This window comes from Microcebus murinus, chromosome 4 (assembly GCF_040939455.1).
Source record: "Microcebus murinus isolate Inina chromosome 4, M.murinus_Inina_mat1.0, whole genome shotgun sequence".
Taxonomy (NCBI): domain Eukaryota; kingdom Metazoa; phylum Chordata; class Mammalia; order Primates; family Cheirogaleidae; genus Microcebus; species Microcebus murinus.
The window spans coordinates 24,346,896-24,364,446 of record NC_134107.1 but is presented as its reverse complement, the minus strand read 5'-3'; the positions used below and the strand labels follow the sequence as shown (position 1 = coordinate 24,364,446).

Here is a 17,551-nt window from a genome sequence, read left to right as displayed (position 1 = left end):
GTATTAGAATTTGCCCTGGTTGAGCTTCTTCCAATATTAAGCTCTTAACAATCAAACTGGCTCTCTGTTACACAATCTGGGTAGCTCCTAAAATCTCCATATATTAGTGTAATAGGTAATAAGATTTTTGTAACTAAATGTAATCAGGCAGCTGATTTATTGAAATCAGGTAGTAGAGAATATTCCTTTCTAAGAAGAGTTTCTGTGGTTTTTCCCAAAGGCTGTAACCAACAAGCTAGAGTGTGAAAGCAAGGCACTATGACCCTAACTCTTAACCTTATCTTTAGGCAAAATCAAAGGAAAAAGGAGGCAAGAATTCTAGAAAGGCTTTGAATGTCAGCAGCACTAATGCAAATTTTATGGAGAGAAATAGAGTTGTTAAATATGTAAATTTTATAGTATATTTTGATGTGTTTTTATGGTATCTAAAAAGTGCAACACACTATTTGATGTCATTTAAGGGAAGACTTTCACATTTATCCTTTTGCTCTTAAGTTTTAATAAAAGCAGAGTATATAGCCCTGTTATTTGTGAACTGGTGATATGAGGTTGTGTGTTAAATAGAAGGGGAAAAACCCAGTAATTATTGATAAGAACCAGAAAAATCTGTGCATGTAAGTGGGTTTTAAAAATTCATGATTTTAAAGCTCTTTTTCCTGGTATTAAAAAATGTTAAGATCTCTCCAGCGAACACTGAATGAGTTAAAAGAGTATCAAAAGCAGCATGACCACTACCTGAGACAGCAGGAGATCCTAGAAAAACATAAACTGATTCAGGAGGAACAAATCTTAAGAAATATCATACATGAGACTCAGATGGCAAAAGAGGCACAATTAGGTAAGTAGTGACTCTAAGTAATTAAAGGCAGGTTAGGAGATTCACTTCTAACATGTGCTGCTTTCAACTTTCGTGTAGCCTTAAAGCAATGTAAAGTTGTGTTTATGACTTTCCTGGGTCTTAAAATCAAGATTCGTCACAGACGGTGTATCAGGAGTCCTGGGGAGCTGGTTTGGTCCCCTTTGCTCTTTTTAATTTACATTTTGAAATAAGGCTATGCACAGTGGCTTGTATCGTAATCCCAGCTCTTTAGGAGGCTGAGGAGGGAGGCTTCCTTAAGATCTGAGAGTTCATGACTAGCCAGGGCAACTCAGCGAGACCTAGTCTCTACCACAAAAAAAAAAAAAAAGCTGGGTGTGGTGACACACACCTGTAGTCCTCACTATTTAGGAGGCTGAGGCAGGAGGATCACTTGAGTCCAGGAGTTTGATGCTACAATGAGCTATGATCAGGCCATTGCACTGCACTCTGTGTGACAGAGCAAGACCCTATCAAAAAATGAAGAAGAAGAGGAAGAGACACCAGCGTTCTCTCTCTCTCTCCCCCCCCTTCTTGCAACATACAGAGGAAAGGCCATGTGAGGACACAGCTAGAAGGTGGTTGTCTGCAAGCCATGAAGAGGGCCCTCACCAGAAACCAAATCTCCTGGCACCTTGATCTGGGACTTCTAGACTCTAGAACTATGAGAAAATGAATTCTGTTGTTTAAGCTATTTAATCTGGAGTATCTTGTTATGGCAACTTGGACTGACTAATACATACACTAACTCAGCAGTGGAGCCCAAGGATGTAGAAAGTCAAAAGAGAGATAGAAAAAAATTTTTAGAGGTTTTATACATTTTTAAGTCTTTTAGATCCTAGGAGTCTTAACAGTTGTTTGCCCTTTGTACCTTACATTGTCTTTTTTCCAACTTTAGTATGCATATCAATCTCCTAGAGATCTTGTTAATATGCAGATTCTGATTGAATGCATATGAGGTGGGGCCTGAGAATCTGATTTCCTAACAAGCTCCCAGGTGATGCTTGTTGCTGCTGGTCTAAAAACTACACTGGATAACAAGAATTTACACCAAGTAAACACAAGCCATACACAACCTATAAACAGTGCATGCAAACACTTTGGTTAACACTGGCAATAAGGCTAAATATTCTTTTTTTCTTGCTCCCTTAAAAACAAACACAATTTCAGAAGATTTTAGACTAGGTTCCTTTTGTCTCAGAAGGAATTCTTAACCTGGGTGAAAGGATTAATTTCAGGGAGTTCTGAAATCCTCTCTCAAATTATGTGTAAATTGTGTATATACACGGTTGGTCTTTTTTTTTTTTTTTCCCTGGGAAGTGAGTATATAGCTCTTATTAAAATATCTTAGAATAGGCAGGGCGCGGTGGCTCATACCTGTAATCCTAGCACTCTGGGAGGCCGAGGCAGGTGGATCACTCAAGGTCAGAAGTTCGAAACCAGCCTGAGCGAGACCCTGTCTCTACTAAAAATAGAAAGAAACTAATTGACCAACTAAAAATATATATACAAAAATTAGCCGGGCATGGTGGCGCATGCCTGTAGTCCCAGCTACTTGGAGGTTGAGGCAGTAGGATCACTTGAGCCCAGGAGAATGAGGTTGCTATGAGCTAGGCTGACACCATGGCACTCATTCTAGCCTGAGCAACAAAGTGAGACTCTGTCTCAAAAAAAAAAAATCTTAGAATCTGTGACCCCCAAAATAGAACCATTGGTCTAGGAAACTTAGGCTGTCAGGAGATCAATGATTTGGTTATATCCAGAATGTTTTGTTTCTGGTTAAACTCCACCGGAGCAGATCTGACAACACCAGCAAATAAAGTAATAGAATCCCTTAAATTACACTCTTCTCCCTTGGTAAATATACTGGTCTAGAAAGACTTTTAACCTTTGAACCTTAGCTATGACTATTTATAATTCATTTTACAATCCACCTAACAAGTTTTCTTTGCTATTTTAAGTGTAATGAGTATGTTTAGTCCTTGGGATTACTCAGTTCGTAGTAAAATGCATCCAGATCTCTTATATTAATATAAATTTGAAACAAAAAAAAAGTATGTAAAGCAAATTCTGTCCAGAGAGATGGCCAAAGTCTCTTAAACAATATAATCAATACATTTTATAATTACAGAATGTAATTGCCAGGAAATACCTCAGTGATCATCTAGTGGTGCCCCTTTGTTTTATAGGTGGAGAAATTGAGACTTTAGAATTATTTAATTTAACCATTGATGAGTGTTGCTCTAAGTACTCCCTATATATGTGCTCTGCTAGGTTCTGAGGAATACAGAGTTGAAACTAAAAGACTAATAAAATCACATTGGCATTGCTGACCTTTCTCATCATTTGTGTAATTTCCTTTCTTATTCCAGGAAATCATCAGATATGCTGTCTGGTCAACCAGCAGCATAGTTTACATTGCCAGTGGGACCAGCCTGTGCGCTATCATCGTGGAGATATCTTTGAAAATGTCGACTATGTTCAGGTCTCTTTCTTGGTCTCTTCTAGTTCTTATACCCTTTTGTATATCTGAAAGTAATACCCATGTCTTTATCTCCTTGATTCCTTATATATTTGATCCCTAAAATTTGTATCATTTAGAACTTTAAGATTTTGAGTATCTGTTATATTTATGAAGTCAGATTTTGTAGGGAGTACTTAGTAACTCCATAGATGCATTCTGTTTCCCAGTACCATCTGTATGTATATATGCACATACATTTGCTTTTTATCTCCTTTACCATGGAAGTTAGAATTGGACTATTATTACTACTTAACTCAGAACTTTCATCTCCCCTCTTAACCATTAGAGTAAGACGTCTTTAAAATTTGAGAGAGAGCAATCATGCCATCTCTTTCCTGAAGTCATCAGTCCAGTTATGTTGCCTTAACCCAAAACACCAACAAAATGCTCATTATCAACAGAGAATGTTAATTAAGCACTATTGCTAGGTACATGCTTTCTTTCATTTTCTTTCTGTCTCCATATATACAAACACAAAAACACATGCACATACATGTGAATACACATGTACATACCACATATACATGCCATCCTGGTCATCTAGTTGGGAAGAGATAATACATAAATATAATGATACCAGGTATATGTAACTGATGCTCAGTAGGTGATATAGACAATAAGCACAACCAGAATTCTAAGTGTAAAAAATAGGCCACAAAATTTGAAACTTTTTGAGCACTGACTTGACTCTCAAACGAAATGCTCATGGGAGCATTTTGGATTTCAGATTTTCAGATTTGGGATATTCAGTAAGTATGATAAAATGCTCCAAAATGCAAAAAAATATCCCCAATCTGAAATTCTTCTGGTCCCATGCATTTCAGATAAGGGATACTCAACCTGTATTAGAAATAAAGCAGTGTTTATCCTATCATAGAGGAAACCCATCATATACCTAATCATAGATACAGAAATTTTCAGAAATGAGCTGTTAAGATAATGAAGAGATGAAGAGAGCATCTCTAGGAGGATAAACCACAAAAAATTAGAGCTCTTTAATCAGGAAAAACCCAGACTACGTTGAGAAAAGAGTAAGATTCAAAAATTAAGGGGCCATTTAAAAGGGGAAAAGGACAAAAAGCTTCTTATGAATTTTGTAAACCAGCTCCTATATGGGATATTTGGCTTTCAAAAGAAGGAATAAAGGAAGACCTGATTCACACCCTCTGGGATTGTTGCTCCCTGTCTTAAAACCAAGCGTCTTAAAGGGGAAAAAAGGGAATGTTTAGAAATAAAATAGATTGCAACCCAATTAACTTTTGGACTTCTTAACAGTCTCAAGACAGACCATTTGGAGGACTGCCATGTATCAGTGTGTCTTTTAATAGTCTATAATATATTCATAAATTATATTACCACCATATAGTCAAAGAATCCATTCTTATTCAAATTCATCATGTTCATTCCTTTTTCTTATGTCTTTCCTACCTCGTCCCATCTCCTTATCTAACAAGGTTTCAGAAATACACAAGAACTATGGTATCTTGTGAGTATATCAAATATTGTTCTACTTGTTTTGGAGGAAGGCTGTTTGTGTTTTTTCATCTCCTGGTTTTCCCTTTCACGTCTTAAGCTTTTATTTGGCATTGATTGCACAATAGTCTATAATCTCTAAGTGATAGTTATATTAAACTCTTTTTTTTTGAGACAGAGTCTTACTCTGTTGCCTGGGCTAGAGTGCCGTAGTGTCACCCTAGCTCACAGCAGCCTCCAACTCCTGGGCTCAAGCAATCCTTCTGCCTCAGCCTCCCGAGTAGCTGGGACTACAGGCATGTGCCACCATGCCCGGCTAATTTTTTCTATATATATTTTTAGTTGGCCAGTTAATTTCTTTCTGTTTTTTAGTAGAGACGGGATCTCACTCTTGCTCAGGCTGGTTTTGAACTCCTGACCTTGATCCACCTGCTTTGGCCTCCCAGAGTGCTAGGATTATAGGCGTGATCCACCGTGCCTAGCCCAATATATATTAAACTCTTGAAAACCCTTTCTTAAGTTTCCTTGCTTCTACCCACAGCACACTAATTTTATAGAGTGATAGTCATTTTAGTCTAGGAAGAGGAAAGGAATAATGAACCAAATCTCTTTATTAGCTAATCATTAAATCTAAAAGAGACTAAATCATAAAAAGGAAGCAAAGGGACAGGAAAACAATTCATGCTGTTTTTCTCATACTCCAGTGGCAAAGTTAATCGTAGCTATTCATTATCCATGAGAGAATACTGTTGGGGCATAGTTCTTAAAATTAAAAGATCTGATTGCTTAATTGCTGACCTATTTGCTGATTTCCTAATAGTTTTGAGTATTCACTAGCTTTTTTGGTTTGAGTTAAATTTTAGTCACAACTCCTTTTCCATTTCCAATTTGATTGAACTTTTCTTTTCATTTTCTAGTTTGGTGAGGATTCATCAACATCCAGTATGATATCGGTGAACTTTGATGTTCAGTCAAATCAGAGTGATATCAGTGATTCAGTCAAGTCTTCTCCTGTAGCCCATTCTATTCTCTGGATCTGGGGCAGGGACTCTGATGCATACAGGGTAAGTTAATAGAGGATGATGAAGGAGTTTTCTTAAAAGGACATGATCTCTTAAAACAGTGGCCCTCAACTCACCGATTAATATGGCTCTGTCACTGTTCAGCAAACATTTATTAAACTTACGTTAGATGGAAGGCATTCTGCTAGATAGCGGATGAGTAAAACACAGGCTATACCTTGAGTTCTTCTTTCCATTATAGTGGGGCTGATAGATACCCTGATTTCAGTTCAAAGATTTATGCTCTGAGTATAATTACCAACCTTAACAAGTTTCTAAACTTGACCCAAGGGTAGGCTTCTATATGCTTCACTTACTTAATCAGCATTCTTTTTTTTTTTTCATCTTTTTTACTTTTATTTATTTTTTTTTCACGGATGGGTAGATTTCAGCATTCTTTTATTGAGCTCCCAACAGTGTGCTAGGCTGATGCTAGCAATATTATAGGTCTCCTGAGCTTATACTATAGTGAGAGGTATTGACAATAAACAAGTTAAAAAATATGCATTTTTAGACGAAGAAATAATCGTGTGTTAGCTGATGGGGATACCATGGTATAAAGACAGAAACCATGTATTTTTTTATTCATCATTACATTTTCAGAATTTTTGGGGTTTTTTTTTTTTTTGAGACAGGGTCTTGCTATATCATAACCCATTTTATAGTGGCCTGGAGCAGCCTCATTATAGCTCATTGCAACCTCGAACTCCTGAGCTCAAGCAATCCTTCTGTCTCAGCGTCCCAAGGAGCTTGGACTATAGGCCACTGCTCCTGGCCCCAATTTTCAAAATTTAATTGAGTGTTTCACAGAATTAATATAGTCACTTAGATTTAATGATATGTAATATACATTCTCCAAAGTTTGATAGCTTCAGGATATAAGTCTAGTAGGCCTTTGGTACATGTTATTCATGTTTAGAAAAAAATAAACATTTTACTAATCATAAAACAATTGTTAAACTTTGATCCTGACAAAGAAAAGGTTTTGTTCATAGAAAGATAGTTTTCAATGCCAGTTTTATAAACTTATTTGTGCTTTCAAATAACAAGTAATAAAATCCATTTCAGATTGACTGAAACAGAAAGAAAATTTGGCTGTTATTACAGGAAGTCCAGAGATAGGATTAAACTTTTGGTTTGGTTGATTCAGTGGCCCAGTGATGTGATCAGTTACCCATTTCTTTCTGTTTTTTTTTTTTTTTCCTTGACTCTACCATCCACAGTATAGGTTTCATCTGAAAGCTTGTTTTCCTCATGGTCATGAGATGACAGTCAGCAGCAACTGGAACAACATGCTTTTTTTTCATACGTAGCATAGGAGACTAAGACTTTGCTTTTCTTTCCCAAAAACCCAAAGCAAGCCTCTCCTTGTGTCTCATTGGCTCAACTGGTATAGGCCACCCAACCCTGAACTAGTCTGTGGTAAAGCAGGGAGAATTGCTGATTTATACCAATAATCTGCAGTAGAAGAAATATTATAGACTCTACCACAGTGTCTACATTTATCTTAAAATACTACAGTTTTGTTCAGTTATCCTGGTATATTCTTTTTTAAAAGTTTATTTAGCATATTGAAATATTAAATCCAAAGGAATTTATCAGAATCTTTGTTTCTTTATTAGGACAAACAGCATATTTTGTGGCCTAAAAGAGCAGATTGTACAGAAAGCTACCCTAGAGTCCCTGTTGGCGGGGAATTGCCAACATATTTTCTACCTCCGGAAAACAAAGGACTCAGGCAAGTGCTGATGGATTTGGCAAAGCACCCGATTCTGCATGATTGTCACCTGGCGGTTCTTTGAGAGCACCAGCCTTGGATTTGAAAGGTTAAGTCTTTATCTCAAAATCACCCAAACTTTGAAAATATGAATCTTGTTCCTTTTTCTTGTGCCAGGATCCACGAACTCAACAGTGATGATTATTCTTCAGAAGAAGAGGCCCAAACCCCTGACTGTTCCATAACTGACTTCAGAAAAAGCCACACTCTGTCCTACTTAGTCAAAGAATTAGAGGTCCGCATGGATCTGAAAGCCAAAATACCAGATGACTATGCACGAAAAGTAAGACTCACTTAGGCTGGTGTTTATTGCTGTCCATTCTGGGTGACTTCAGAAGCCTCTTAGATGGAACAAAAATTTGATAAAAGGCAGTTATTGAGTTTTAAATGTATATAACTGAAGGATAGAGTTAAAGAATTGGTGAAATGATTAAAGGAGTGCCAGGGGAGTATTCCTCAGGGCTGCTGTACATAAGACTACTGAAGCACTATTCCTGTACAAGGGCTACAAAGATGAATAATACAGAACTTTGTTTCCCAAATGGGATTGGTCTAATGGAGGCATTCTGATCATTTCAGTTTAACTTTACATCCTCCAGTCCTCCGGAAAGTTGTATAAATTGAAAACTTGAAGGTTCTCTTTCCCAGGCCTTATAAAGGTCCTTAGGAATTTGTATTAATTTGATAACCACTTCGCAAACATTAGAAGTTCTGTTTTTCTGTGTAACTATCAGTTATCTATAACTAGGAATGTTTTATTACAGTTTTGTTCAATTATCCTAGCATATTTTATGCCGTTATTATATTAGATGCCATTTCATAGATACAAATGAAAAATATTACCTTTTTATGGAGATGATAGACCATCACAACCACCTTTTTGTAAAACTTAATTTTAAAACTATAGGCAGTTGCTATTAATACTTATATTTAAACATTTACTGAGGGAAAAAACATTATGTGCCAGACATTGTTCTGGGTGCTAGGAATACAAAGAGAAATAAATCCTTGCCTTAGAGTTGCTCACAATTATATAAATGCTGCAAGAACATTAAATAGGTTAGTTGGGGATGTGGTGTTTTCCAGCTAAGGAAGATAGCAGATGTTATTTCATCAGATATTGCATGCCATTGTCTTTTGAATAATTTCTTCTTAGATTCTGGACACTTAGGTTGACTTTAATGATGTATGGTAGATACTTTAATATGTATATTTGTGTGTATATGTCTTTAACTTTTGTAGTTAAAGGAAACTAGTACATACGTTTGAGCAGGTCAACACCTGTTGTTATGACAAAGACTTTATGTTATATATATGATTATAAATATCTGTTCAAATTAGCTTTTCCTGAGGAGCTCAAGAAAAGACTGTCATCTATAAAAATTCTTTTCAAATGTCTTTTCTGTTATTTTCAATTGAGTCATTCTTCCTTTTGATGTTTCAGATTTTGCTTTCCCGTATTAATAACTATACAATCCCAGAAGAAGAAATTGGATCTTTCTTATTTCATGCTATTAACAAGGTAAGTTGTTTACTTTGGCATCTGATTAAAAGCTTCATAGATATAATTAAAAGTTAAAATGTATTTTTTAAAAATCCTATTTGGAACAAATACAGTATTCTTATACTAACTAAAGTATTTTGGGGTTTTTCAGCCAAATGCTCCCGTCTGGCTCATACTCAATGAAGCTGGTCTCTACTGGAGAGCAGTAGGAAATAGCACTTTTGCTATTGCCTGTCTTCAGAGGGCTTTGAATTTAGCTCCACTTCAGTACCAGGATGTCCCTCTTGTCAATTTAGCCAACCTTTTGATTCACTATGGCCTTCATCTTGATGCAACTAAGCTGCTACTTCAAGCTTTGGCCATCAATAGCTCTGAGGTAAGGTTTTATGTTTTTTTGTAGCTCCCTGTACTAGGTAGGGTAACTCAAATTCAGAGTACAATTTGTATTTTTCTATGAAGAACATAAAAAATGTCATGTTTTCTTTTTCAGAGTATAATTTGCATATTTCAAAAGAGGGCATAGAAAGATTTTATTTGGTTGTGTTCATTTTTTATTTTAAATGAGTAAAATTTATAATTACACAGTTAAATTTTTAAAGAAAATTATGTTTAAATAAAAATGACATAGCTATAAAAATATACTTCACTTTTATTTCAGTCTGAAACATATGGTTCTTATTTTATTCTGCTCATCACAGCATGCACACTGCTTAATATCATACTGTTTTATAACTTTATAGATATACTATCCAAGTCAGAGCACAATTTAGAGGTGATTTGGATAAGAATAGATAGGTAGATGGAAATGAACCTCCCACATGCAGCCCATAGAGTTACCTCATTGCTTTATAGTTATTTACTGTTATCTAATCTATGATACTAAGTGGTATCTCTTTCCCTTCATGGTCTCAAAGATACTTTTCTTTTTATATTTTAACATCTCTGAAATCAGATATATGTTATAATTGTTGTCATATTATAGGTTAGGTTTGATGGAATACAGTTATAATAAATATATAATTAAATTGATTTTATATCTAATGTCTATATGTTTTATATCCAAAGAAACCTTTAGAGGAGGTGTTCATGAATGCTTTAGGTTTTTAAGGTATCCCAAAACCGATTTTTAAATATAAGAAGAAAATATTGCCTATTAAGACTTTCCTTTGAAATATATAGAAAGACTTTCCTTTGAAATATATAGATTCACAACTGGATTTTAAGAACAAATTTACAATCTTTACACTATGTTGCAGGTCACATTGCCATAGAAGTACATCAAATATTTATCTAATGCTTACTATGTACCAGGTGCTGGTACAGTAGAAACACATATGAGATATATATATATTTTTTTCATTCTGTACACGTACAGAATATGATAACGTGGCTATCCAAATGGAAGGCTCAATACAGCTGTATTCCCTTGATACTTAGGGTTCACTTGCCACTGCTTCCAGCCAAGGCAGTTAGTTAGCATTCTTCTGAAGAAAAAAGAGCTTCCTTAGAGATTAGTTGCATTTCCATATTTTAAAATTATACTAAAATACTATAGTACTGCAATGAGAATAAAAAGATAAATTAATAGGTCAGGGTGGGAAACCCAAAAATATACTTTAACCAGCACCCCCTCCCCAACTGTCAGCATTTGGAAATACTTCCTTAGAAACTGTCTTGTATGCAAATATTTTATAATATTGCAACTCTACAGCTAATCTTTGAAGCTTATTTAAAAAATTGTATTACTACATAGTTTTTTTAAAGCCATCAATTTAGATGGTTATATAAAGGTTCAATGAATTGGCATGTCACAGCCTACTCTTCTATTGTTGTTGATGCTATATAGCTATTATCAGTAATGTTTTTCTGCATGAAGTGTTTTCTATATTCCAGATAATTTTCTTAGGAGAGATTGTTAGCAGTGGAATTACTAAATCAGTAAGAGAATGAATATTTTGATGACTCTGATACAAAATGCCAAACAATCCATCAAAAGGTTTGGACCAATATATGAATGAGGTCTCAAAATATTTATTTCACCTGTATCTTCACTAGATTGGACATTTGAAATAACCACTAACTTTTCTTGATTGGTTGTTAGAGCCAGGCACCATACCAAGCATTTTACATGTTACTCCTGTAACTGTAACTCATTTAGTCCTAACACCAACCCTGTGAGATAGAATTTCCGTTTGATAGATGAGGAAACTCAAGGAGTTAAAATGTACCGAGAAATTAATGGATTAACCAACTCATAGAGCTTGTTTTTAAACTCAGGGAGATTGTCCACAGAGCTCACATTCTTTAGCCATGTTACACTGCCTCTGAATTTAGAGAGGCAAGTTTGCTTGTTTAAAAATGTTACTTCTCTGTTGTAAAATGGATATTTTTGTCTTTTAAGTATATTTTTAAAGTAAAAGTTTGTATTGCTCATTTTGTTAGAATTTAGTTTTTTAATTTTGTACAAACTCTTTGTACAATAAAGTCTAACTACATCTGTCATGTGTTAAAAATATTTCTCTTTCCTTTTTTATCTTAGCATTAAATATTGCCATTTGTCAATCTTTTTGATTTTGATTTCTATTACTAGATTTAAAGTTTCTTCACAGAGGTTTGAAAAAAATTAATTCTGTTTTGTTTTTTCTATGAGTTGACCTTTAAATAGTTACTTTTCAAATATATAAGATCTTTTTCTAAGTTATCTCTGAGATCTTTTCTAGATTTAGGTTTTACATTTAGGTCTATGATCCATTTCAAGTGAAACTTTCTTTGTGGTATGAGGTAGGGATCAAAATTTATATCTACATAGATATGCAGTTGTTCCAGCACCATATCTTGAAGACTATCCTCTTCCTATTGAGTTACCTGTCATCACCTTTGCTTTGAACTCCAAACTTCTTTATCCAACAGCTTACTTGACATCTCCTCTTCGATGTATAAAGGGTATTCTAAAACTAAAGGCAAAAACCAAGTTCCTTAACACTTCCAAATTTGTTCTTCCCAGTCTCCCCCCATTTCAGGAAACAGTAAAGCTATCTATCTTTCCACTAGCTCAGGGCAAAAACTTAAAGCCATCCTTCATACCCCTCTCCTTCTCTCAGGACAAATCAATCTATTAGCTAACCTTGCTGATTCTGTTTTAATTTAAACATATATCAGGGATTTCACTATTTATCATCATCTCCATTGCTGTCTGACCCAAACTACCATTATTTTTGTCTAGATTATTTCGGTAACCTCTACACTGATATCTCTGCTTCAGTCTTGTCCTCCTACAGTCTATTCTTATATAGCAAGCAATAAAATCCTTATAAAAAGTCAGATGTTATTTGTCTATTCAAATCTCTTCAGTGGCTCTCCATAGAACTCAGAGTAGAACATAAGAATGTGTAGCGGTGTAGAAGGTCATATATGACCTTTTACTTTTCTGACTTTATAAGATAATTCCTTTGCTCATTTTACTATGGCCTCACTTGCCTCCTTGCAATTTTTTGAACATATTAGGCACCCAGGGCCTTTGCACTTTGTGTTCTCTCTGCATGGAGTTCTTCACTCCACCAAGATTCCTTGTTGCTTTCTCTTTCACCTCCTTAAAGTCTTGCTAACTTCTCAGTAAGTCTTTCTTGTTCTACTCTATTTAAAATCACACACACACACCATTCTAGTACTACTTACATCTCTTCCTTCTACATTTTTTCTCCATTACATTTTACTCACATCCCACACTAGACTTTAAGATTCATGAAGATAGAGATTATCTTTTTTTTTTTGAGATAAAATCTCACTCTGTTGCCCAGGCTAAAGTGCCATGACATCAGCCTAGCTCACAGCAAGCCTCCCGAGTAGCTGGGACTACAGGCATACACCACCATGCCCAGCTAAGTGTGTGTGTGTGTGTGTGTGTGTGTGTGTGTGTGTGTGTGTGTAAATATATATATATTTATATATTCTTTATAGAAATATATATATATATATATTTTAGTTGTCCAGCTAATTTCTTTCTGTTTTTTTAGTAGTGATGGGGTCTCGCTCTTGCTCAGGCTGGTCTCGAACTCCTGAGCTCAAATGATCCGCCTGCCTCGGCCTCCCAGAATGCTAGGATTATAGGCCTGAAATTATCTTTCTTGTTTTCTGCTGTATTCTTAGTGTCTAAAACAGTGCCCAGAACATAACATTCAGCACTTATTTTCTGGATGAATTAATTAAAATTCATCTTTTTTTCCAAAATGCTAACCAGTTTGTCTCAATGAAAAATATTTGTACAATCATCATTCTGTTCATAGGGATAATTGCGACACTTTGTTTCCTTATGCAAAATATAAAGACACTTTTGAAATCTATATATGGGATTTAATTTTGTGTCTGGGTGTGAACCATAAAATAAAACTTTAAATGTAATCTGAGAGCTGCTTAAATTAGACCTCCTTAATGTAGAGTATTTTATACACCTTGGCATGGTTACAGTGAGACATTTCTGCTGAACCGACAGCAGAAACATGACAGCAGAAACATGATAACATGATGCTCAAAGAAAATGAGTATTGGGGCACTTCAGATGTTGGATTTTGGATTTGGAATGTTCAGGCAGTTAGTATATAATGCAAATATTGCAAAATCCAAAAAAAAAATAAATGAAATTCAAAACATTTCTGGTTCTAAGCATTTCAGATAAGAAATTCTTAACCTGAAATTAAAATATATATCATGTTCACAAAGTAAGAGCTCCAATATTATCTATGTGTAAATTCACTGCAAATTGTTTTATACATCCAATTCAATCCCAGTCAGACACCTAGCAATTATATATGTGTGTGTGTTTATACTGATAGTTAATTCTAAAATCTATATAGAAATGGATCCAGAGTAGCCAAATTTGGTGGGATTGGGGGGAGGAACAGAGTTGGAAAGCTTATATTACTAGATTTCAAGACTTACCATAATTAAATCATTATGGTATTGGTACAGAGATACTCAACCATGTCAGTGGAACACAGTAGAGACTTTAGAAATAGACCATCACATATATGGTCACTGATTTATGACAGATGCACCTGTAGTTCATTTAGGGGAAAGACTTTTTGGTTTTTCAATAAGAGTGCTGGAATAATTAGATATCCCTATGAAAAAAGATAAGAACTTTGATTCCTGCCTCATGCTGTACACAGAATTAATTTGAAGTGGATCATTTACCAAAATGTGAGAGAGAGAACAATAAAGCTTCTTGATGAAATCATAAGAGAAAGTCTTCATGACCTTGCAGTAGACAAAGATTTCAAAAGCATTAACTATAAAAGAAAAAAATGATAAACTGAACTTCATTAAAATTAAGAATTTCTGTTTGTCAAAAGATACCACTAAGAGAGTAAAAAGGTAAACCACAGACTGGGAGAAGATATTTTTAATAAACATTTCCAACAAAGGGCTATATAGAGAGAACTCCTTCAAATCAATAACAAAGACATCCTAATTTCTTTTAATGGAGAAAAAGAACAGGCACTTCAGAAGTTAGGATATTCAGTTGGCCAATAGGCACACAAAAAAACACTCAACATTATTGCCCACAAGGAAAATGCAAATTAAAACCACAATGAAATGCCACTCAACCTACTAAAATAGCTAAAATTTAAAAGACTGACAACAGGAAGTCAGTGAATTTTCATACTTGCTGGTAAGAGTGTAAATTTATGCATTCCTTTTGGAAAACTATTTGGTTATATCTACTAAAACTATATGTCTGCCTTCCAACCCACACTAAGTATATACCCAAGTAAAATGAGTACAATATGTCTATCAAAAGATGTTTATGGGAGTATTCATGGTAGCTTTATTCATAGTAGCCAGAAAGTGGAAACAGCGCAAATACCAATCAGTAGGAGATTGTATGAACAAGCTCTGGTATATTCATATGATAAAACATTATACATCAATTTAGAAAAAAAGAATGACCTTATATACACAAAAACATGGGCAAATATTAGATTGAATAAAAAGCTACAAAAGAATACATATTATATGTGCATGTAAGAGAACAGGTTGTTTGATTCCATTTTTATCAAGTTCAAGAACAGGCAAAGCTAATCTATGGTAATGGGAGTCACAGTATCATAACAGTGGTTACTGGAGTTGGGTTTGGATTGCCCAAGGGAACTTCCTCCTATACTGGAAACATTCTTAAATGTTTACTATCTTGAACTGAGTGGTAGTTACAGGGATATATACATATATAAAAATTCATTGAGCTGTACACTTAAGACTAGTATACATTAAACACTTTATATATTTATCTTAATAAAAAGGTAAAACATACATTTACATATGTTATAAAATTTAGAAGTGGCTGGTGTGAATAAAATGGACAATTACTAATAACCTTTATGAAGTAACCTAAGAAAAGCCAAAAGACATACTGTAAAGCTGCAGTTTTGCATACTGTAAAACCCCTGGCTGTGGACCCACCTCCCGCTGCAGAGAGTGAGCAAGGGAAGTCCCACCTGTACCCACAGCCGCTCCCTATCACCGCCCAAGCCCCACCCTCCCTGAGATTAACAGTGACGTCAGACCCTCATAGGAGCCAGAACTCCACTGCAAATTGCACATGTGAGGGATCCAGGTTGCACACTCCCCATTGAGAATCCAATGCCTGATGATGACCTGAAGCCCAGACAGTGACCCTCCCCCGCCTGTGGGAAAACTGTCTTCCACCAAACTGGTCCCTGGTGTCAAAATGGTTGGGGACCACTGCTGTAAAGGTATTGTAACTCTCAGAAAATATTAATTCATTAACATTTTGCTGATTTTTTTTTTCTTTTCAGCCTCTGACCTTTTTGAGCCTTGGAAATGCTTACCTTGCTCTGAAGAATATCAGCGGGGCACTTGAAGCCTTTAGACAGGCTTTGAAATTAACTACCAAATGCCCAGAGTGTGAAAACAGCCTGAAGTTAATCCGCTGTATGCAGTTTTATCCTTTTCTGTACAACATCACCTCTTCTGTTTGCAGTGGTAAGCAACTGTTAAATACTGGCAAAATAATGAGCTCAGCCAGAGTTCCTGTTCTGATCAACAGAACACAGAAAATTATTTTCTTAATTTTACCTAAGGATTTTAATAATTCCAGACATATAGGAAAGAAGTTAATTCAGTACATCTTCCTTAGAGTATTTCTGCCTTAGAGTATTAAGGGTTAATTGTTGCCCAGAACCCAAGAAAGGCTGATTAAAATATTAATATATAGTATATTCACCTGGGATTAATAGGATGTGAGATTTTTTCTTTGTCCCTAAATCTCTGATATTTTATAATGACCAATATTCATGATAAAGGATATTTTTTTCTGTCTGTGAAGTCAAAGGGTATAATGAGAGTTGAAGCAGTTCTACACACTCAGTCACTAAAATACAGCTCCTTGACTTTCAGTAAAGGTGATTCAGACCTTTATTGCATTAAAATAGTGATCTGACATTAAATGATATCTCTTTCCCTTCTTCCACTCTTCCCCTCAGCCATGGGTGCATGTGCACAAGCATATTCACCTGAATAAGCTACTGTCTTAAACTGCAAATTGATCAATTAGATCTCTCTTTCTATGAATCCCATGATATTTGGCTATTTACTTATTTAACCTTCACTATAAGAAAAGAAAATCATGAGCTAAACTCCCTGCCTTGAATCATGATAGGTACAGTTGACATAATGTGTGGATTCTCAATACCTAGCCATTGTAGAGCACACAGTTTACGCTTTCTTAATATTCAAAGTAGATTGTAACATTTAAGCAGAGGGCTATCAGTCCACCTCCTGTACTTTAGATAATAAAAACAATAAATATCAGATATGCACTTATTTATATGACTTGTCTAAAAGACATTAATAATTACTAGTAGATTTGGGACCAGAAACTTGTTTTCTTGATTCACTATCCCAGACTACCTTAGGATTTTAATGGAATAACAGACAATTAAGTAGTGCTTGCATCTTTAAATATCAGAGCCCAATTATTTACTGAAGAAACCAAGAATCTCTCAGCAGTATCAGTTGTGGATCAGTGTTGAACATAATCTGATAAGAGTTCTTATATGAATATTGAAGGCCTAAGACAGTATTTTAGCAAGGCAGTAGAGTGGAGTGACTAGGATCTAGGATCATATAGATTCATGTTTGAGCTCCAGCTCTGCCGTAACTTGCTGATCCCACTAAAGTAACTTGGGTCCTCATCTATACGATGAAAGACAATAAGATCTATATCATACACCTGTTGGGGATTAGAGAGCCTTATCATGTAGTCGATGTTGGGTAAAAGTAAACCATTAGGAATTCATAATGAATACCGTGATTGCAAAGAATGCAGGCACTTTAAAGG

The 17,551-nt window shown here is 35.3% G+C and overlaps 1 protein-coding gene across 4 annotated transcripts in view; it reads left to right on the top strand.

Annotated features, from left to right (window-relative positions):
• The window catches only part of TTC17 (tetratricopeptide repeat domain 17), a 125,899-nt gene that overhangs the window by 36,250 nt on the left and 72,098 nt on the right, over window positions 1-17,551 (top strand). For all 4 annotated transcript variants that reach the window (XM_012790672.3, XM_076002019.1, XM_012790645.3 and 1 more), the window contains exons 9-16: window positions 678-838; window positions 3,229-3,341; window positions 5,771-5,917; window positions 7,537-7,652; window positions 7,809-7,974; window positions 9,136-9,213; window positions 9,347-9,571; window positions 16,008-16,194. In XM_012790672.3, the coding sequence (XP_012646126.1) occupies window positions 678-838; window positions 3,229-3,341; window positions 5,771-5,917; window positions 7,537-7,652; window positions 7,809-7,974; window positions 9,136-9,213; window positions 9,347-9,571; window positions 16,008-16,194 (1,193 nt within the window). The remainder of the gene's footprint in view (window positions 1-677; window positions 839-3,228; window positions 3,342-5,770; window positions 5,918-7,536; window positions 7,653-7,808; window positions 7,975-9,135; window positions 9,214-9,346; window positions 9,572-16,007; window positions 16,195-17,551) is intronic.